This window comes from Jaculus jaculus, chromosome 7 (assembly GCF_020740685.1).
Source record: "Jaculus jaculus isolate mJacJac1 chromosome 7, mJacJac1.mat.Y.cur, whole genome shotgun sequence".
In the NCBI taxonomy this organism is placed as follows: domain Eukaryota; kingdom Metazoa; phylum Chordata; class Mammalia; order Rodentia; family Dipodidae; genus Jaculus; species Jaculus jaculus.
This window is the reverse complement of record NC_059108.1, coordinates 39,960,011-39,983,574: the sequence shown is the minus strand read 5'-3', so window position 1 is coordinate 39,983,574 and position 23,564 is coordinate 39,960,011. Positions and strand designations below refer to the sequence as shown.

At 42.2% G+C, this 23,564-nt stretch overlaps 1 protein-coding gene and 1 pseudogene across 3 annotated transcripts in view; both read right to left on the bottom strand.

Moving 5' to 3' along the window:
* Window positions 1-23,564, bottom strand: part of Pdss2 (decaprenyl diphosphate synthase subunit 2) — a 322,043-nt gene that overhangs the window by 24,325 nt on the left and 274,154 nt on the right. For all 3 annotated transcript variants that reach the window (XM_004660609.3, XM_045155171.1, XM_045155170.1), the window contains one exon: window positions 9,477-9,509. In XM_004660609.3, coding sequence (XP_004660666.1) covers window positions 9,477-9,509 — 33 coding nt within the window. The remainder of the gene's footprint in view (window positions 1-9,476; window positions 9,510-23,564) is intronic.
* LOC105944163 lies at window positions 21,730-22,582 on the bottom strand (annotated as a pseudogene).

The following is a 23,564-nucleotide window of genomic DNA, read 5'->3' as shown; positions in this document are numbered from 1 at the left end:
AGTAGTGGGTAGAGTGAGTTAAGCTTGTATTAACTACCTTAAAAGGCAGGGAGAGGGGGCTGGGGGTATAGCTTAGCCACAGTGCTTGCCTATGATGCATAAACCTAGTACTGCATATACTGGACATGGTGGCACATATCTGTAGTCCTGGCACTGGAAGGCAGTAGCAAGAGGATAGAAAGTTCAAGGCCATCCTTGCTTATGACTATATAGAGAGTACCAGGTAAGCTTGTAATACACGAGACCCTGTCTCACAAGCAGTAGAGATAGGGCTGGGGAGAGAGCTCAGACAGTAAAGTTCTTGTCACACAAGCAGACCTGTGGCTAAGCACAAGCATACTGCAGACCTGAGTTTGATGCCTAGAACCCACATAAAAAGTGCTGGGCATGATAGTGCAGGCTTGGAATTCTAGTATTGGGGAGGCAGAGGCAAGTGGATCCCTGGGGCTTGCTGACTAGCCAACCTAGACTAATCAGAGAGCTCCAGGCCAATGAAAGACCCTGTCACAAAAAAAAGGTGGAGGGGGATTGGAGAGATTGGCATGCCAGGGCCTCTTGTCATTGTAAACAAACTCCAGATACATGTGCCATTTTGTGCATTGGGCTTTATGTGGTGTTGCAGTCAGGATTGCATTGCTGGTAGAAATCACCTGACCAAGAGCAGCTTTTGGGGAAAAAGAGGTTTATTTTGGCTTTCAGGCTCGAGGGGAACCATGATGGCAGGGGAAAACAATGGCACAAGCAGAGGGTGGACTTCAGCCCCTGGCCAACATAAAGTGGATAATAGCAACAGGAGAGTGTGCTAAACACTGGCATGGGGAAACTGGCTATAATACCCATAAGTCTGCCCCCAACAATACACCACCTCCAGGAGGCTTTAATTTCCAATTGCCATCAGCTGGGAACCTAACATCCAGAACACCTAAGTTTATGGATGACACCTGAAACAAACCACCACATGTGGGCACTAGAGAATTGAATCTGGGCCTTCAGGCTTTGTAAACAGGTAATTTAACCACTAAGCCATCTCTCCAGCCTGAAATTTGGCTTTTTGATAAATATTTATTATTTAGAAATAAAGAAAATTTCAACAAATAAGTTTACCACAATTTTCTGAGATGGCTGCTGAACTCTCCGAACACTGCCTGACTGACAGAAGAGCCCACCAAGGGAACCTAAGCCATGAACCGTGATGCTCGCATTGGCTCAGCACAGGCATCTTGAGCAGTGAGTCCTGTTTCCACAGCTCATATGCAATGCATACGTCATAGTACTGCAAGCTACATCTGCAAACATGTCCTGTTATTCCACAGAGAAGGGTATCATCTTGTCACCCATGTTACTTGGGCTCAAGTTTGTGTAAGGATGATAAGGTCTGGATTAATTACTGAGATCCCTTCAGACCAGCGTGGCATGCCTTAAGGATTAGCAGCAGAAACTGTGGGAGGAAGCTTCTTGTTCACTGCTATGAGAAAGACAATAACTGAGCAATGGGATAGACTATATTCTTTCCGGGGAGAGGGAGGTGGTCAGGGTTTTATGTATCCCAGGCTGGCCCTCAACTTGCTGTAGCTGACGGTCACATTGAACTTCTTTCTGACCCACACAGTTTTTGTAGTGCTAGGACTGAACACAGGGCTTCATGCATGCTAGGCAAACACTATTTTCTCAGCCCAGGATGGACTGACTGTATTCTATAGTTAGTATACCCTTAAAATGCCAAATCTAAAATTGCTGACCTGGGTCTTCAAGCTCTTTTACTTCTGCTGACGTTATACTAACCCAGCTTTCCCACTATCACTCAGATACACGTCAAGCACTCATGTGCAGGAACCCGGGCTAGGGAGTGTGGTGAAACCAGGAATGAGGCCTGGAGAACTGCTGCTTTCAGAACTCTCACACTGTACACCAAAAGGAAAAAAGGAGGAATTCAACAGCAATGAATATCATTGATTATGACAAATGTTAAGACAACAGAGTGGGGTGGGCAAAGCGGTTACTCTAGCCAGAGAAGGCTGCATCAAGGGAGCTTGTGATGTCAGGCCTGTGGCAGGCTTGTTTATAAGGCCATTTTGGTACCAGCACAGTGCTTCCAACATACATTTCAAATATATATAAGGTGGGCCCATGAAGGAAGAAAAGAATGCCTCCTTCAAATCTGGAGTGGATCTAAGCACTATTTTCAACAGTTCATTTTGTACCAAGGAACTATTGGATACCCAAGGCGATGAAGTGACATCAGACATTTCAGTGAGATGGTGAGCAGAGCCACTGCTCTTATTGGTAAACTGTATTTTCTCTCTCTTCCTTCTCTTTTTCTTTCTCCTCCTCCTCCTCTCTTAACAGGATTACACTGGAAGTCTGTTTTCAAGCCAACTTCCTGCCTCAGTCTCTCCAGTGCTAGGACTATGGGCGTTTGTCATCTGTACGCTGCTGCCTGGGTCCTGTTTAATTTGCAGTGAAAATCCTACCATTGTCAAAGTGCTTCTATGATAAGAAACCCTAGACATTCTTTGAGTCACAAATAAATTTTGATGCTCAACAGCCGCTCTTCCCTTATCTGTCTTTTTATGTTTGCTTTCATTCACCAGCATAGTAAAATCCAAGCTTTTATTTTATTTTTATTTTTTTGGCTTTTTGAGATAGGGTCTCACTCTATCCTAGGTTGACCTGGAGTTTACTATGTAGTCTCAGGGTGGTCTCGAACTCACAGTGATCCTCCTACCTCTGCCTCCCGAGTGCTGGGATTAAAGGTGTGCACCACACTGCTGGCTCCAGTTTTTATTTTCCAACTAGTTTGCTCCAACCTCCCTAAGTAATCTTAACCCTGCTGATACTTGCAACCTATGTGGAACCTTCCCTTTCTTCTGTGTGGAGATGGAAAGCCCTATCCTAGCAGCTTGCTTCGTCCCTCAGAGAAGCCCAAATATTTGTTTCCATGATGATTCTAAATCCTGTCAACCCAGATTAACTATCATAGGCTCTAGTTACTCAGTACTAACTAACTCAGCACTATGCCATGCATCAAGCTTACAGAATATAAGAATATATCAAAAAGATCATTCACCCTGACCAAGTAGGCATCATCTCAGAGATGCAAAGATGGTTTAACATATGCAAATCAATAAATGTAACTCACTACATAAATGGGCTGAAGGACAAAAATCGTATGATCATCTCAATAGATGCAGAAAAGATGTTTGACAAAATCCAACATCCCTTCATGGTAAAAGTCTACAGAAGTCGGGCGTGGTGGCGCATGCCTTTAATCCCAGCACTCGGGAGGCAGAGGTAGGAGGATTGCATGAGTTCGAGGCCACCCTGAGACTCCATAGTGAATCCCAGGTCAGCCTGGGCTAGAGTGAGACCCTACCTTGAAAAAACAACCAAAACAAAAAATAAACAAAGAAAAAAAGTCTACAGAGGGGGCTGGGGAAATGGGTTAGTGGTTATGGCATTTGCCTGCGAAGCCTAAGGACCCAGGTTCGATTCCCCAGGACACACATAAACGTAATGCACAAGGGGGGCACATGTGTCTGGAGTTTGTATGCAGTGGCTAGAGGTCCTAATGTGCCCATTCTCTTTCTCTCTATCTGTCTCTTTCTCTCTCATAAATAAATAAATAATTTTAAAAAGTCAACAAAAATAAACATGGTGAAATCACCATACCCAATTTCAAGCTTTATTACAAAGTCATAGTAGCAAAATCAGCATGGTATTGGCACAAAGACAGGTACGTAGATCAATGGAACAGAATAAAGGACCCAGATATTAATCCAGGCAGCTATAGCCATCTGGTTTTTGACAAAAATGCCCCCCCACCAATTCATTGGAGAGAAGGTAGACTCTTCAACAAGTAGTGCGGGGAAAAGTAGATATCTATATGTAGAAGGACAAAAATAGATCCTTGTCTCTGTCCATGCATAAGAATCAAGTCCAAATGGATCAGGGACCTTAATATCAGACCTGAAACTCTGAAACTGCTAGAGGAAAAAGTAGGGAAAACCCTTCAACATCTTGGCATAGGCAGTGACTTTCTGAATATAACCCCAGTTTCTCAGGACATAAATCCATTATCAACCACTGGGATCTCATGAAATTACAAAGCTTTTGTACAGCAAAGGACACTGTGAATAGAGCAAAGAGACAACCTATAGAATGGGAGAAAATCTTTGCCAGTTATACATTTTTTTAAATTTTTGTTTTTATTAGCATTTTCCATGATTAAAAAAAATATCCCATGGTAATTCCCTCCCCCCCACTTTCCCCATTGAAATTCCATTCTCCAGTTATACATTTGACAGAGGATTAATATCCAGAATATACAAAGAACTCAAAAAACTAAACAGTAAGAAATTAAACTACCCACTTAAAAAAGGGCTACAGAACTAAATAGAGAATTCTGAAAGGAAGAAATACAGATAGTGCTGAGAAGAAGTGACAGAGGAGTGCTTAGCACTGAAATATCTCAATCACACCTTCCATGGTTCAGGGTCCATTGCGGAAGAGGTGGCAGAAAATTTAAGAACCAAAGGAAGGGTAGGACTCCCTAGACACAAGATGGCCTGGATATCCATGACCTCACAGTGCCTGACACTAACTACACAAGACCATCATAATAGGAAGAAAACATCATAACATCAAAATAAAAGAGAAACTGATTGAGAAGGGGAAGGCATATGATGAAGAGTAGTTTCCAAGGGGAAAGTGGGGGGGGGGAATTACCATGGGATATTGTTTACAATTATGAAAGTTGTCAATAAAAATATATTTTAAAAACAAAAACAAACTGGGCTACAGTGAAACCTTACCTCAAAAAAACAAAAGCAAAAAAAAAAAAAAAAAAAAAAAAGCCAGGTATGGTGATGCACACCTTTAATCCTAGTACTTGGGAGGCAGAGGTAGGAGGATTGCCATGAGTTTGAGGCCAGCCTGAGACTACATAGTGAACTCCAGGTCAACCTGGGTCAGGTTGAGACGCTACCTAAAAAAACAAAAACCAAAACAAAAGAACAACAAACACAAAAAGAAATGCAGGAAAGAGAGGGTCATTGAGTTTGCAAGGTGGTCTTGTGTTTTGGAAATGGCATTGGCAATGTGAAGCAGGTTTGCTGGATGCCTGCATGGAGACTCGATAGAGCTGTGAGGATGAGCTGTTGGTTGTAGTGGAGGTGCTGAGACCACGAGATGGCTTCTAAGGAGAGAGAGCTGCCAGCCCTGATGAAGTTTTTCAGGACTGTGAGTAGCCTAGCTGGAAACTCCAGAGACTTGTTGCTGGTTAGAATTACTGGACTTGGAGACTTGTCCCTGGGTAGAGTTGTTTGACTTGGAACTATAGAGTTTGATGTTTGCCCTGTTTAAATCTTGTATTATTTGAATATTTCTTTGCTATGCCCCATGTCATTTTTTTGCAGTGTGAATGTTTATTCTGTGCCATTATGGGTTTTGGGGGATTTTAGTAATATGGCTCATTTAAAAAAGAATTAAAGCCTCATGGAGGCAGTATATTGTTGGGGGCAGGCTTGTGGGTATTATAGCCAGTGTTCCCTTGCCAGTGTTTGGTACGGTCTCTTATTCCTGTTGTCCATCTGATGTTGGCCAGGGGATAATGTCTACCCTCTGCTCATGCCACCATTTCCCCCTGCCATCATGAAGCTTCCCCTTGAGTCTATAAGCTAAAATAAACCTTCCCTCTCCCCCCCCCCCACAAGCTGCTCTTGGTCGGGTAATTTCTGCCAGCAATGCAAACTTGAGTGCAACAAGGGGAGAGGAGCAAAATGTGCTATGAAGCTGTACACATGGTACCCAGGGTATGCATCAGGAGTGGGTTTCTCATATGGCTGTCCTTTGTGAAGTGCCGGGACAGGAGAGAATAAATTATCAGGACCAGAAGTACAGTACCAAGGGTTCGTCCTAATGTGCACTGCAGCCTTTGTAAGAATGCCTTGCTAGCGGAGGCTCACCGGCCGTGGTAACAAGTGGGCTACTCCGGTGTGGGGCTGTCAGTAGGGGAGGAGAGTGGTGTGAGGTCAGGGGCTAGATAGAGACTTTAGTCTTTTTGCTCAACTTTGCTGGAAACCAAAAACTGCTCTAAAAAAGTCATGAAGTAGCAACAACCAAAACAAAAAGATGAGAAATGCCAGGAAGATGCTGAGCTCAGCTGCAGATGTGGAAGGCACAGTACTATGTCCTCAGCCTGGATCCAGTGGATGACGAAGCTCTGGCAGGAACCCAAGAGTGACGGTTATGGAAGTTTTCCAAGGGAAGCAGAGGCTGTGAGGCAGATAAACGCTGAGGAGGAAGTAAGTTAAGATGGACAGGAGGCATGGGCATGCACCCCTGGGTTACCAGCAGAGGGCAAGGTCCCATGGTGAGCACAGCATCTCTGGGTCATACTTCCTTCTCCTCTCTTTGGAGTGCAGATGTGCTCACTGTCTGCATACTCCTAATTGTCCCATAAATCGGATGGTTAGCATGCTGTTTTAGCCAAGTAGCTGGATTCATGCCACGCACCTGACAACTGTTCTTTTTGTCCTGAAGGGAAAGCAGAATGTGACCTAAATGTGTGCACAGGCCACACTGGTGCCTGAGATGACTCCCATGACTTTATTTTTTTGTTTTTTCAAGGTAGGTTACTCACTGTAGCACAGACTGACCTGGAAATAACCATGTGGTCCCAGAATGGACTCAGATTCGCAGTGATCCTTCTATCTCTGCCTCCCATGTGCTGGGATTAAAGGTGGGCATCACCATGCCCAGTCAGTTCCTATGTTTTGATTCTGTCTCCAAAAATGTTAGCAGCTGCTGGGCGTGGTGGCGCATGCCTTTAATCCCAGCATTTGGTGGGCAAAGGTAGGAGGATCACCATGAGTTCAAGGCCACTCTGAGACTACAGAGTGAATTCCAGGTCAGCCTGGGCCACAGTGAGACCCTACCTTAGAAACAAATGTTAGTAGCTTGATCATCCAAGGGATATGCTGAGAGTGTTTGGAGGCAGAGCTTCTAGGATGCAGTCAGAAGTCAATGTGGTCACGCAGGAAGGGCCCCTAGACAGCATCAGTAGAGACACCTACTATATGCTTGCTCCTTTTCACCATGTGATGCCTTCATCATGTTATGATGTGGTGAAGGCCCTTACCAGATGCTGACATCATATTCTTGTGCTTCCTGGTCTCTAGAACCATGAGCCACAAACCTTTTATAAATTAACCATTTATAAGCTTATTATCATTATTTATTTATTTGAGACAGAGGGAGAGAAGGAGAGAAAGAGAGAGAGAGGGAATGGGCTTGCCAGGGCCTTTAGCCACTGCAGAATGAACTCCAGACACATGTGCCACCTTGTGCATCTGCTTATGTGGGACCTGGAAACTCGAACCTGGGTCCTTAGGCTTCACAGGCAAGCACCAGCTAAGCCATCTCTCCAGTGCCCTCCCCCCTTTTCCCCTAAAGACAGGGTTTCATGTATCCCAGGCTGGCCTTGAACTTGCCATATAGTAGATGACAACTTTATATTTCTGATCCTCCTGGCTTCAACCTTTATGTGCTAGGATTATAGGTATGTACCACTATACCTGGTTTCTGTGGTGCTGGAGATCAAACCCAAGGCTTCATCTTTTTATTGATTGATTGATTGATTTATGTGTCAGGGTCTCTTGCTACTACAAACAGAAAGCCAAATGTTTATGCTACTGCTTGTGGATGGTTTTATATGGGTGGTTGGGAAATTGAATGCAGGCCAGCAGGTTTTGTAAGACAGGACCTTTAACCATTGAGCCATCTCCCCAGCCATTGAACCCAGGTTTCCTGCATACTAAACAAACACTCTACTTACTATCCCCACAAGTAGTTTATTTTTAATTAATTAATTAACTTTTAGTTTTACTTTATCTTTTAAAAATTTCATTTTTTAAAATGTTTTGTTCATTTTTATTTATTTGAGTGTGACAGAGAGAGAAAGACACACACACACACACACACACACACACACAGAGAGAGAGAAAGAGAGAGAGAGAGAGAGAGAGAGAGAGAGAGAGAGACAGAGGTGGGGGGGGGAGAGAATGGGTGCGCCAGGGCTTCCAGCCATGCTAATAAACTCCAGACGTGTGCGCCCCCTTGTGCATCAGGCTAATGTGGGTCCTGGGGAATCGAGCCTCGAATTGGGGTCCTTAGGCTTCACAGGCAAGCGCTTAACTGCTAAGCCATCTCTCCAGCCCTAAAAGTTACTTTCTAATTTAATTTATTTATTTAATTAGTTTTGGGTTTTTGAGGTAGGGTGACCTGTAATTCACTATGTAGTCTCAGGTTGGCCTTGAACTCACAGTGATCCTTCTACCTTTGCTTCCTAAGTGCTGGGACTAAGAGTGTGTCACCATGCCCAGCTAATTTTTATTTTTATTTATTTTTTAGAAAATATTTTATTTGTTTATGAGGGGAAGGGGGGGAAGGAGAGAGGAAGAGACACACACACAGAGAATGGGCATGCTAGGGCCTGCAGCCCGTGCAAATGAACTCCAGACACATGTGCCACCTTGTGCACCTGGCTTATGTGGGTACTGGGGAATCAAACCTGAGGCCTTAGGTTTTGCAGGCAAGTGCTTTAAGTACTAAGCCTCCAGCCCTAATTTTTACTTTTTGTTAGCATCTTATTTAATTGCAGACAAGCGTCTTTAACTGCTGAGCCATCTCTCCAGTCCTTATTCATTTATTTGAAAGAGGCAGACAGAGAGAGTCGGCCAGGGGCCCCTGCCATTGCAAACAAACTCTAAACACATGCTTCACTTTGTACATATGGGTTTACATGAGTACTGGGAACCAAACTGGGGCCATTAGGTTTTACAAGCAAACACCTTTAACTGCTGGGCCATCTCCCCAGCCACAAATAGTTTTCATTTTTATTTATTAATTATTATTATTTTCTTTTTTCTGAGGTAGGGTCTCACTCTAGCCCAGGCTGACCTGGAAGTCACTATGGAGTCTCAGGGTGGTCTTGAACTCATGGTGATCCTCCTACCTCTGCCTTCCAAGTGCCAGGCATGTAGTCACCATGCCCAGCCACCGTTTTTTTAAAACAGAAAATGGATTAAGATAATCTCTGTTGGTGCTAAAACTTTTCTTCTACCCATAAGCCATAGCTATTTTTTCAGCACTGGTTAGTGATCTTGACCTGTTTGTTTTTATTCATTGTATTTATACCTGAATATGTGTTCTCTTTTTAGTTTTTTACCTACTTATCAGTTTTCTCCACTAGACTATCAATGTCCTGAAAGGAAGAACTATTTGGTTCACTGTTTTTTTCCTAACACCAACAAAATGCCTGAAATAAATAAATGTAATTATTAATTGACTCTTATTCTACCAGCTAATCACTGTTACTTAACAGGAATTTTCTCTCAATGTTAACTATAATAATTCTTTTTTGACCTTTAAAATATAAGCAGCAATAAAATTGTATAGTATATATAAAATTTACCTACCTTAGCATAGTTTAATCTTCCTTTTTCTTGAGCCTAAAATAGAAAAGAGAAGTTTATTTGCTGTTTTTTCTTTTAATAATTATTTAATGTTTTGTTTCTCAAAGAATAGAACACCCCTCTCTCTTCCTCCTCTACATATATTGAACCACATACATATGATCTCTCTCTCTGTACACACACACACACACACACACACACACACACACACATATATGTAAAATTTATTTTTTTATTTTTAAATTTTTATTAACATTTTCTTTTTTAAAAAATTTAAGAATTTTTAACAACATTTTCCATGATTATAAAAAAATATCCCATGGTAATTCCCTCCCTCCCTCTGAAATTTATTTTTTTGAGGTAAGGTCTCATTCTAGCCCAAGCTGATCTGGAATTTACTCTGTATTCTCAGGGTGGCCTTGAACTCACAGCAATCCTCCTACCTCTGCCTCCCAAGTGCTGGGATTAGAGGTGTGTGCCACAAGTCCTGGCAATATCTCTATGTGTTCATGCATATATATATATATATATATATACATATATATATATATATATATATATATATATATATATATATGCATGCTGTTCTTTCAACTTTTGTTTAAAGTTCATATAAACACATATACACACATTATATATAAGTCCACAAATTTCAAACAGAAGTTGAAAGTACAGTAAGTACACTAAGCACATACATATATATTCTACCTGGATTTGACATGCAAGGACAACATGATTCTTCACCCCTATAAACTGAAATACAGGTTTTGTTAAAAAAAATATGTATATATGTATATATTTGTGTGTGTGTGTGTGTGAGAGAGAGAGAGAGAGAGAGAGAGAGAGAGAGAGAGAGAGAGAGAGAGAGAGAATCTGACAGAGAGAAAAAGTGGGTGTACTAGGGCCTCCAGCCACTGAAAATGAACTTCACATGCATGTGCCACTTTGTGCATCTGGCTTTTGCATGGGTACTGGGGAATTGAACCCAGGTCTTTAGGCTTTATGGGCCAGAACCTTAATGGCTGATCTATCTATTCAGCTTTTTATGTCTCTGTTATTTTTTCTTCTGTTTGTTTTCGAGGTAGGGTCTCACTCTAGCCCAGGCTGACCTGGCACTCACTCTGCAATCCCATACTGGCCTCAAACTCAGAGCAACCCTCCTACCTCTGCCTCCCAAGTGCTGGGATTAAAAGCATGTGCCACCAGTCTTCTTGCCTGTGTGCATAAGCATGAATGCCATGGCATGTATGTGGCAGTGAAAAGACAATTTTGAGGTGTCTGTACCCCTCCTTCCTGTACCCCTCCTTCCATTTATTTATTTATCTGAAAGTAGAGAGAGAAATAGGAAGGGAGAAAATAAGAATAGGTGCACCAGGGCCTAGTGATGTTGCAAACAAACTCCAGACACATGTACCACTTTATGCATCTGGCTTTATGTAGGTACTGGGGAATTAAACCTGGTCTGTCAGACTTTGCTTTTTTTCCTTCTTCTATATTTTTATTTTTATTTATTTATTTGAAAAAGAGAGGAAGAGGCAGATAGAGACTGACAGAATTGGTGTGCCAGGGCTTCTAGCCACTGCAAATGAACTCCAGACCCAGGCACCATCCTGTGCTTCTGGCTCCACATGGGCACTGGGAAACTGAACATGGGCTGTAAGGCTTTGCAAGCAAGTAGCTCTAATGCTGAGCCATCTCTCCATCCCAGCTCTAGATTTTATTTTTTCTTTTATTTATTTTATTTATTCAAGAGACAGAAAGTGGGGGGGGGGCAGAGAATGGGTGCTCCAAGGCCTTCAGCCACTATAAACAAACTCCAGACACGTACCACCTTGTGCATCTGTCTTACATGGATCCTGGGGAACTGAACCTGGGTCCCTTGGTTTTGCTGGCAAGGTCCTTAACTGTTAAGCAACCTCTCCAGTCCCTGAATGGTTTTTCTTTATACCTGTTTCTCATGTGCAGTCTATTTAGGAAGTAGATGAAACAAACTTCATTGTACTCATTCTTACTTCTAGGAAAGCTGTATGGGTTGGGTTACAGCTAGTATATAATGCCTTAAGAATACGTTTTACCAGCTGGGTGTGGTGGTGCATATATTTAATCCTAACACTTGGGAGGCAGAGGCGGGAGAATCGCCATGAGTTTGAGGCCACCATGAGACTACACAGTTAATTCCAGGAAAAGAATACGTTTTACCATGTTGACCAATGCTATATTTTTACTTTCTCACGTACCATCTATTTACGAATAGATGACAGTAGATAGTCTAAGATTCCAACTACAGAAAATCAAAGATTTCATGAAAATGGAACAAAAGGATGGGAGAGAGAGCAATCTAGCTGTGTAATTAAGTATGTGCTTCCATCTTATAGCAGCACATTTGAGAAGTGCAAAGAGCCTTGGCCCTTGGTGGACTTCTGAAGGCAAGATGGGTCTCTAGCAGCTCTACTAGAGTCTCTCATGAAAATTCAGCCAGAGTTCTCATCCTATCTGCTCAAACTATCTCCATCTGATCCAGAAATACGGGCTGAATATGTGGCAATGGGTTTCCTGTCAGTTATGTGAAGGACACAGGCTTCATTAAGTTGGACTAAGAGACCTTTCTTGAATGGAATATTCCAAGACCATCTATCTATCGACTGGAAGAGATCATGCCAGTTCTTGGTACATAAATTTTAACCCCTCACCCCCCACCCCCACACAAAGCACAAAGACTAGCATAGAGGTGGGGCCTGCTAGAGATTTCAGCAGGGCACGTCTCACATCTCAGGTGGGAAGGCCTTGCTTACTGAGGAAAGCAAACGCCCTAGGATCTTCACTATGACCTGGTGGGAAGAAGATGGACATAATGGGAGCCAGAAAATATGGCTTTTAGGCCTCCAGTGGATTTATAATTTTTAAAAATAATTTTTATTTTTAAGGTAGGGTCTCATTCTAGCCCAGGCTGACCTGGAATTCACTATGCACTCTCAGGGTGGCCTCAAACTCGTGGTGATCCTTCTACCTCTGCCTCCAAAGTGCTGGGATTAAAGGCGTACACCACCATGCCTGGCTACTTTAAAAAATAATTTTAAAATATGTTTTTACATGTTCTTGCTTATAAAGGGTGCTAGACCAGAGCAGAAGATTCCAGATTCTGGGCTCTTTCACATGCTTGGCTGGTGGTCTTAGAATCCCCCAGGCATCTGTGGAAAATGGACAGTCTCATATGCTACCTGCAAAATTGATTCTGGCTTGTCTCAGGATGGCTGGTGTGGTCCCCGTCTAATGCCCTTTCCAGTGAGTGTGGCTGTGCATCAGCACTGGCAGCAAAGGCTTTGGAAAGGCCTGTGTCTCAAGGAGAATTCAGTACTGTAACTTCCCCCCTTTTCTGACATCTGCCACTTATGTATATTTCTAGCAGAGCAAGATATTATTAAAATAACTTTCTCACTGGGGTTTAAAATAAAACATACAAAATAAGTGAGCCTGGATTCAAACAGCCTCAGTCCTGTCTCTGCTTGCACACTGCAGATTCTCCATACACAGCAATCCCCCAAGGGCTTCATTAGGAGGGCTCGTGGAGGCTTGCTCACCCCTGTGCCCCTGTCCTTGTGCTTCCTGTCAGTCCAGGTCATGAGAAAAGAGTCATTTTTCCCAGTATCTAGCAGTTCACAGAGAACGTGCGGTTTGAACGTTATTTTATCTTTAAAAACTGTGGAAGGAGACAAGAGAGTGCGCTGGTACTCATGACACTGCAGGCCTCGACAGCTACGGAGAGCGCCAGGAACAATATTCCAGACCAAAGCATTGAGAGGCTGGTGCTCTGATGGAGAGGATGCACAAAAGGGACTAATTCCAAAGGCCTATGTACCAGTCCGTGCAGAACAAAGGCAGACAGATTCCCTGTGGGCAAGTAATGGATGTACAATGTGGTCTTTTACTTTAAGAAACAATTTTTTAAAAATATATAAACCAGGTAACAAAGAGGGATTAGATATTATAAATGAAGTGTTTCCAATTTCCAACTACTATGATCTGGACTTGAAAGCTAGATTATGGGGACACCTTTTTCTAAATGGAGAAAGCTAATATTCCACAGCAGGGAGTTCAGAAACTGCTAGACTGATCATCTCCACCTACCAGGTAATTGTTCCCAAATGTTCCCAGCTATATTTTGGGGAAAGCCTATATATGCACATGTGTATGTACATGTCTATATATGTGTAATTATATATATATATATATATATATATATATATATATATATATATATATATATATATATATATATATATGTTTGCAGTGATGCAGATCCAACCCAGAGCCTCTTGGGTGCTGGGCAAGGGATGTCACTAAGCTGTACCTCCATCCTCCCAATGGTGTAGCTAAGTAAATACAATGAACAGTGAATACAATACCAGTTGCTAACACACTTTGCCACCTTTGCACGCTGTTTCTCTAGATGACCATTTGCTATTTGAGGTTAAGTAATGGATATTGTGCTGGGTGTGGTGGCTCATGTCTGTAATCCTAGTACTTGGGAGGCTGAGGCAGGAGGATTGCTGGGAGTTCAAGGCAAGTCTGAGCTACAGTACAAAACCTCATTTCCCCTCCAAATATAGCTATTGGGATGATCATCTCTTTTTTTTTCTTAAAAATATTTATTAAGTTATGAGAGAAAGCTGGGCATGGTGGCATACACCTTTAATCCCAGCACCTGGGAGGAAGAGGTACAGGATTGCCATGAGTTTGAGGGCACCCTGAGACTACATAGTGAATTCCAAGTCAGCCTGGGCTAGAGTGAGACCTTACCTCAACCCCCTCCCTTCAAAATAAATAAAATAAAAAAAGTTATGAGAGTGAAAGAAAGAATAGGCATACTAGGGCCTCCTGCCAGAGCAAAGAAGTTCCAGACACATGCATCACTTTGTGCATCTCGTTTTGTGTGGGTACTGGGGAATTGAACTTGGGCATTCAGGTTTTGCAAGCAAACGCCTTTAACCTCTGAGCCATCTCTCCAGCTCAGGGTGATCATCTCTTCATATCTTGGCATTTCTCTTCTAGGAATAAGGCATTCCCCTTCATAACCACAAACCTATTATGATATCCAACATATTCATCACCTATTACGTATCATTATTATTATTATTGTTGTTTTTCAGGCAATGTTCAGTGTGCAAGAAGACCACACAGGGGCTGCTGTGTATTTCTTTTCCCAATATAATAGGAGCCATTCAGCTAAGTTTGTTCACTGACTCTATGGATTTAACAAGTAATTTATGGGGTACTAAGGCTATGTAACTGTGGTGGTTTGATTCAGGTGTCCCCCATAAACTTAGGTGTTTTGAGCTGATGGAGATTTGGGAATTAATGCCTGCTGGAGGCAGTGTATTACTGGGGCGGGCTTATGGGTGTTATAGCCAGTTTCCCCATGCTAGTGTTTGGCACACTCTCCTGTTGCTATGGTACACCTCATGTTGGTCAGGGGGTGATATCTGTCCTCTGCTCATGCCTTTGTTTTCCCTGCCATCACGGAGCTTCCCCCTCGAGCTTGTAAGCCAAAATAAACCTGTTTCCCCCACAAGCTTCTTGTGGTTGGGTGATTTCTACCAGCAATGTGAACCTGACTGCAACAGTTCTCTACACACTATTCATCCACTTAATTATTTTTCCTTTTTTTTTTTTAAATTTTTTATTAGCGTTTTCCATGACTATAAAAAAAAAAAATCCCATGGTAATTCCCTCCCTCCCCCCCACACACTTATTTTTCTTAAAATCAAAAAAAATATTTTCAAGCAGAGAGAGAGAGATTAAAGACAGACAGACAGAATAGGCATGCCAGGTCTCTAGCCACTGTAAATGGACTCCAGTGCATATGCCATTTTGTGCATCTGGCTCCATATGGGCACTGGGGAATTGAACTCAGGTCATTTAGGCTCTGTAGATAAGTTCCTTAGCTGCTGAGCCATCTCTCCAGCCCCCCCACCCGCCTTTTTTTTTTTTTTTTTGATTGAGACAGAGTTGCATTCTGTAGCCCAGTGTGGTATCAAACCTTGTAGCAATTCTCCTGCATCAACCTTACAGTGTGTTGCAGTCAGGCTTGCATTGCTGGTAAAAAATGCCCAACTCAGTACAGCTTGTGGGGAAAAAAGGTTTATTTTGGCTTACAGACTGGAGGGGAAGCTCCATGACGGCAGGGGAAAAAAACGACGTGAGCAGAGGGTGCACGTCATCTCCCTGCCAACATGAGATGGACAAGAGCAGCAGGAGAGTGTGCCCTGGCCATGAGCCCATTGTCAACAATACACTGCCTCCACGAGGCGTTAATTCCCAAATCTTCATCACCTGGGAACCTAGCATTCAGAACACCTAAGTTTATGGGGGACACCTGATTCAAACCACGACATTCTGCCTCTGGCCTTCATAAACTGATAATCATCCATGATGTAAAATGCAATGTATTCAGTCCAACTTTAAAAGTCCCCGTAGTTTTTTTTTTTTTAAATCAATCTTAATGATTTTCATACATTCCCATAGCCCAAGATCTTTTTTTTTTTTTTTTTTTTTTTTTTTTTTTTTTTTTTTAGTTAGGTTCTCCTCTAGCTCAGGCTGACCTGGAATTCACTATGGAGGGTGTCCTTGAACTCATGGCCATCCTCCAACCTCTGCCTCCCAAGTGCTGGGATTAAAGGCGTGCACCACCATGCCTGGCTGACCAAGATCTTTTGACTGAGCCATAATACAAAACAAACAAACAAGCAAACAAAAAAACCCTCAAAACCCCATAATGGTACAGATTAAACATTCATATTACAAAAGACTGGGTATAGCAAAGAAATATTCAACCAACACAAGATTTAAACAGGGCAAACATCAAACTCTGTAGCACCAAGTCAAACAACTCTAGTCAGTGACAAAGTCTCCAAATATGATAATTCTAACCAGCAAGTCTCTGGAGTTCCAATTCCGCCCCTCCAGCTAGCTAGGCTACTCACAGTCCTGAACAACTTCATCCGGGTCTCCTTAGAAGCTGTCTCATGGTCCCGGCATCTCCACTAGGTCTCCACTGCAACCCACAGCTCATCCTCACGGCTCCACTGGGTCCCCATGCAGGCAATCCTTAGCAGACCTGCTTTCCATTGCCCATGGCCATTTTCAAAAGTTCAATGACCCTCTCTTTCCTGCATTTTTTTGGGGGGGGTTTCTCGAGGTACAGTCTCATTTTAGCCCAGGGTAATCTGGAATCCACTATGGAGTCTCAGGGTGGCCTTGAACACATGGCAATCCTTCTACCCCTGCCTCCCAAATGCTGGGATTAAAGGTGTGCACCACCACACCTTTTTTTTTTTTTTTTTTTTTTTTGGTTTTTCTAGGTAGGGTTTCACATAATTCTTACTCCATTTAGGCCTTTCAACTCTGACCAGAATAGTCCACTGAGCTGTACTTACAGCACTGAAAGGTGTCTCTTAAGCTAAGGTTTCAAATCCTTCCACATTCCTTTTGAAAATCAGCTCTCCAAAAGGCCAAAGCCACACAGTCAGGTGTCTTTTGGAATGACACCACTCCTCGGTACCAACTTTACTGTTGCAGTCAGGTTCACATTGCTGGCAGAAATCAGCCGACCAAGAGCAGCTTGAGAGGAAAAAAGGATTTATTTTGCCTTATAGACTTAAGGGGAAGCTCTATGATGGCAGGAGAAAGTGATGGCATGAGCAGAGGGTGGACGTCACTCTCTGGCCAACATAAGGTGGACAATAGCAACAGGAGAGTGTGCCAAACAATGGCATGAGGAAGCTGGCTATAATACCTACCCATAAGCCTGCCCCCAACAAGGTACTGGCTCGAGGAGGTATTAATTCCCAAATCTCCAGCAGCTGGGAACCAAGCATTCAGAACACCTAAGTTTATGGGGGACACCTGGATCAAACCGCCACACAGTGTCATCCAATTATTGTTATTTAATATTTTTTATTGACAAGTTCCATAATTATGAACAATATCCCATGATAATTCCCTACCTCCCCTCACTTTTTCCTTTGAAACTCCACTCCCCATCATATTCCCTCCCCCTCACAATCAGTCTTTTACTTTGATGTCATGATCTTTTCTTCCTATTATGATGGTCTTGTGAGGTCATGGATATGCAGGCCATTTTGTGTCTGGGGGGGTCGCGTTGTAAGGAGTCCTACCCTTCCTTTGGCTTACATTCTTTCCGCCACCTCTTCCACTATGGACCCTGAGCCATGGAAGGTGTGATTGAGATATTTCAGTGCTGAGCATTCCTCTGTCACTTCTCAGCACCATGGTGCCTCCTGAGTCACCCCAATGTCACTGCTATCTGAAAAGAGAAAGTTCTCTAACAAAAGTGAGAGTAGCATTAATATAAGGGTATGAACATTAAGAGAAGTACTTACTGGGCAGTTTGGTAAGCACAGTATATACATTTAGCCAGACAGCAGTAGATGTTACACCGCTAGGGCTCATGACTACCCCAGTTGTAGGTTTTTAGTATCAGGGATGTATTCCCTCCCATGGAGTGGGCCTCCAGTAAAATTAGAGGCGGTTGGTTTCTTCTATAACAGACAAGCCACTATTGTACCCATTGGCTTATTTGGCCTGGTTGGCCAAATGTAAGGCTTGCAGAGTCCACTGTTGGGTATGTTCACTGGTGATTTCTCTTTCTCCCATTGAACTGCATGCAGCATGGCCTTTTCCAGCTTTCTGCCAGTTGTCTACATGGAGGAGGTTTTCAGCTCAGCTCCAGCAGGGTGGAGCTCTCAGGGGCCTTGCAGCCCAAGTATGTGGACTCGTCAGCAATAGGGTCTTACCATCTATTCCTGGTGGGAAGCCAAAGGCCTTGGCAATGGCCTTTAATGTTTGGGGGGCACCAGGGATGTCCATGGCCAAGATGTCACTGGAAGGTATCCCATCCCTGGCACTGAAAATTTTCTAGTAACAATCTATGGCTCCTGTGTGTTCCATTGTCCAAAAAAGTAGGTTTCCATATGACTTATTTATATCCTTTTAGATTTTGATTAGTTCTCCCTCTACCTTTCCTTACTCAATCTCTTCCCCTGACCTCTCTTAGACCTTTTCACCCTCATTAATCTATTCTTCTACTTACATATACACAATACCATCCTATTAGGCCTTCCCCTCCCTCCCTATCTATTCCCTTTATATCTCCTTTCTAGCTTACTGGCCTATGCTACTGAGTTTTCTTCCTACTCACACAGAAGTCCAGTTATTTGTAGCTAGGATCCACATATGAGAGAGAACATGTGACACTTGGTTTTCTGGGCCTGGGTTACCTCACTTAGTATAATCCTTTCCAAATCCATCCATTTTCCTGAAAACTTCATAACTTCATTTTTCTTTACCACTGAGTAGAACCCCATCATATAAATATGCCACATCTTCATTATCTGCTTATCAGTTGAGACACATCTAGGCTGGTTCCATTTCCTAGCTATTGTGAACAGAGCGGCAATAAACATGGTTGAGCAAGTATATCTAAGGTAGTGAGACAAGTCCTTAGGATATATGCCTAGCAGAGCTATAACTGGGTCATATGGTAGATCTATTTTTAGCTGTCTCAGGAACCTCCACACTGATTTCCAAAACACTGGACCAGACTGCATTCCCACCAACAGTGTAGAAGAGTTCCTCTTTTTCACATCCTTACCAGCAGTTATGTTCATTTGTTTTCATGATGGTAGCCAATCTGACAGGAGTGAGATGGAATGTCAATGTAGTTTTAATGTGCATTTCCCTGACAACCAGGAATGTTGAACATTTTTTTAGATGTTTATATGCCATCTGTGTGTCTTCTTTTGAGAACTCTCTATTTAGTTCCAAAGCCCATTTCTTAATTTGGTTGATTTCTTATTGTATAATTTGTTGAGTTTTTTTGTATATCCTACATATTAATCCTCTATCAGATGTATAGCTGGCAAAGATTTTCTCCCATTCTGTAGGCTGCCTCTTTGCTCTTTTCACAGTCTCTTTTGTCATACAAAAGGCTTGTAATTTCATTAGGTCACAGAGATTAATCTGTGGTTTTATTGCCTGAGCAATTGGGGTTATATTCAGAAAGTCCTTGCCAAGACCAATATGTTGAAGGGTTTCCCTTATTTTTTCCTCTAGCAATTTCAGAGTTTTAGATCTGATATTAAGGTCTTTGATCCATGCGGACTTAATTCTTGTGCACGGAGAGAGATAAAGATCTATTTTCATCCTTCTACAGGTACATATCCAATTTTCCCAGCATCATTTGCTGAAGAGGCCGTCTTTTCTCCAATGAATATTTTTGGCATTTTTGTTGAAGATCAGGTGGCTATAGCTACTCAAACTTATATCTGGGTCCTCTATTCTGTTCTATTGACCTACATTATCTGCTTTTGTGCCAGTACCATGCTGTTTTTGTTACTATGGCTCTGTAGTATAGGTTAAAATCAGGTATGGTGATACCACCAGCCTTATTTTTGTTGCTCAAAATTGTTTTAGATATTCAAGGTTCCCAATGAATTTTTGGATTGTTTTATCTATTTGCATGAAGGATGCCATTGGAATTTTGATGGGGATTGCATTAAATGTGTAGATTCCTTTTGGTAAGATTGCCATTTTCACAATATTGATTCTTCCGATCCAAGAACAAGGGATGCATTTCCATTTCCTAGTGTCTTCTGCAATTTCTCTTTTGAGTGTTGTAAAGTTTTCACTGTAGAGATCCTTCACTTCCTTGGTTAGGTTTATTCCAAGGTACTTTATTTATTTATTGATGCAGTTGTGAATGGGAGTGATTCTCTGATTTCATCCTCTGTGTGTTTGTTGTTAGCATATAGGAAAGCTTCTGATTTCTGTGTGTTTATTTTGTATCCTGCTACATGGCTATAGGTTTTTATCAGCTCTAACAGTTTTCTGGGAGTCTTTAGAGTCCTTTATATATAGAATCATGTCATCTGCAACTAATGATAACTTGATCTCTTCCTTTCCAATTTGTATCCATTTTATGGGTGTCTCTTGCCTTATTGCTATGGCTAAGACTTCCAGTACTACATTAAATAAAAGTGGGGATGGTGGGCACCCCTTTCTTCTTCTTCCTGATTTTAGTGGAAATGCTTCAATTTTTTTCCCATTTAGTAATATGTTGGCTGTAGGTTTGTCATAAATAGCCTGTATTATGTTGAGATATGTTCCTTCTATTCCAAGTTTCTTTAGGACTTTTACCATGAAGGGATGTTGGATTTTGTTAAATACTTTTTCTGCATCTAGTGAGATAATCATGTGATTTTTGTCCTCCAGTACATTTATATAATGTATTACATTTATTGATTTGCATATGTTGAACATCCCTGCATCTCTGGAACAAATCTACTTGGTCGGGATGAATGATCTTTCTTGTATTCGTTTGCCAATATTTTGTTGAGGATTTTTGCATCTATGTTCATGAGGGAAATTGGTCTGTAATTTATTTTTTGTTCTACCTTTGTCTGGTTTTGGTATCAGTGTGATGCTGGCTTTGTAGAAAGAGTTTGGTAGGATTCTTTCCATTTCTATTTTATAGAAAAGTTTGAGAAGCATTGGTGTTAGTTCTTCCCTGTGAGGTTTGGTAAAATTCATCAGTGAATCCATCTAGGCCTGGACTTTTTTTAGTTGGGAGATTTTTTTGGTTGAGGTAAATATTTTTTTTTAAATTATTTATTTATTTATTTGAGAGCGATAGACACAGAGAGAAAGACAGAGGAAGAGAGAGAGAATGGGCGCGCTAGGGCTTCCAGCCTCTGCAAATGAACTCCAGATGCGTGCACCCCCTTGTGCATCTGGCTAACGTGGGACCTGGGGAACCGAGCCTTGAACCGGGGTCCTTAGGCTTCACAGGCAAGCGCTTAACTGCTAAGCCATCTCTCCAGCCCAATAATTTTATTTGTAAAAAATCTGATCTTTAAAAGAAACAATTTCTTAAAATTTCTTTAGCATGACAAACAGAAATAATGTCTTGTACTCTGGCAAACATAAATTCACTTTATACAGCAAAGAATCCAGCCACTTCTTGGCAAACTGAAGGTGAGAGCTACTCATTTACACATACTCCTTCACAGTGTGACACGCCATGTTCATACAGACTTTGTTTCGTTTGTCTTACAGTTATCAGTAGTCTTCTGGCAAAACAAAACAAAACAAAACAAAACAACAACAACAAAAACCCCACAAGGTTTTGTAATGGCAAAAGCAAAAGAAATTTAGATCTCAAAGCAGCTCCACAAGGGAATTAATCCAAGTCTTCATCATCAAGACAGTCCTCGGGTAGCTGGGCGTGGTGGCACACACCTTTAATCCCAGCACTCGGGAGGCAGAGGTAGGAGGATTGCTGTGAGTTCGAGGCTACCCTGAGGCTCCATAGTGAATTCCAGGTCAGCCTGGGCTAGAGAGAGACCCTACCTCGAAAAACCTAAAAAAAAAAAAAAAAAAAAAAAAAAAAAAAAAGATAGTCCTCGGTGTTGCTCAATGTTTGCACTGCATCTGCTCCCCGTTTCTTTTTCAGGAGAGATGCACAGGCGGCGTTTGTAGCCATGTCCAAGGCCAGCTTCTTCTCATTGTTTAGGTCTGTTCTCGCATCTTTTGCCAGAAGCAACTGGACAATGTCTGCACAACCTTTCCAGGCTGCAGCATGCAGAGCTGCGTCTCCCAACTTGTTCTGTTGGTTCAGTTCAGTGTTTGGCCGAGTAAATGGCGCTTCCACTGTATCTTTGCGGCCCCCATGACAAGCCCAGTGCAAGGCAGTGCTTCCAGCTTTGTCCCTCCCATCCACTCCCACTGGGTTGTCCAAACACTGCCACAACCAGCTCAAGTTGCCTTTTTGCAGCTTCATGCAATGGATTGTCAATGGATTCTGCCTGCTCAGCCACACAGTTGCTTGGAATTAGCCCAGTCTGGCCTTTGCAGGTTCCTTTCCACCAACTGGTATCACTCATGTCAGTGATGTAGATAATATCAGCTTCCTCAAAGTACAGCTCCTCTGGAGTTCTAAGCTCAAAGGTATACAGAGCTCTGAAGACTTTAACTTGCCCTGGTTTGATGGGTTTGGGAGATGGCTTCAATACCTCGCTGCCCTCAGCAGCCATCTGGAGACGGTGTCTGAAGAGCCAAGTGAATGTCACTGCAGCTGCTGCCAGGGTCCCACATGAGCTTCTTTGTGGCTGGTGCGTCGATGGGCCTTGGACCCCCACCTGCCCGCCCTCGGCGGCAGGATGTGGAGACACTGGCAGCCCATGTGGCTCTTCCAAGTGCCCGCCCCAGGAGATTTTTTTAAATAACTGCATGGATCTTCATACTTGTTATAGGCCTGCTTAAGTGGTTAATCTCATCTTGATTTAATTTAGGTAGGTCATATAAATCAAAGAAATCATCCATTTCTTTCAGGTTTTCAAACTTAGTGGGGTATATGTTCTTGTAGTATGTCCCTTTGATTTTTTAAATTTCTCTCATATCTGTTGTGATGGTGCCTTTTTCATCTCTAATTTTATTAATCTGTGTCTCTTCTCTCTTTCTTTTGGTCAGATTTGCTAATGGTTTACCAATCTTATTTATCCTTTCAAAGAACCAACTCTTTGTTTCACTGATTCTTTGGGTTTTTTTTTTTTTTTTTGTTTCCATTTCATCAATTTCTGCCCTAATCTTATTATTTCTTCTACTCTACTGATTTCTTAAAATTTTTGTTTATTTATTTATTTGAGAGCAACAGACAGAGGGAGAAAGAGGCAGAGATAGAGACAGAGAGAATGTGCGTGCCAGGGCCTCCAGCCACTGCAAATGAACACCAGATGTGTGCATCCCCTTGTGCATCTGGCTTATATGGGTTGTGGGGAGTCAAGCCTCGAATCGGGGTCCTTAGGCTTCTCAGCAAGCACTTAACTGCTAAGCCATCTCTCCATCCCCCCTAATTTCTTAATATAGGCACTTAAGGCTATAAATTTCCCTTTTAGGACTACCTTCATTGTGTCCCAAAGGTTTTGGTATGTTGTGTTCTCATTATCATTTGATTCTATGAATTCTTTGATTTCCTTCTTGATTTCATTGATCCATTCATCATTTAGTAGTGTATTG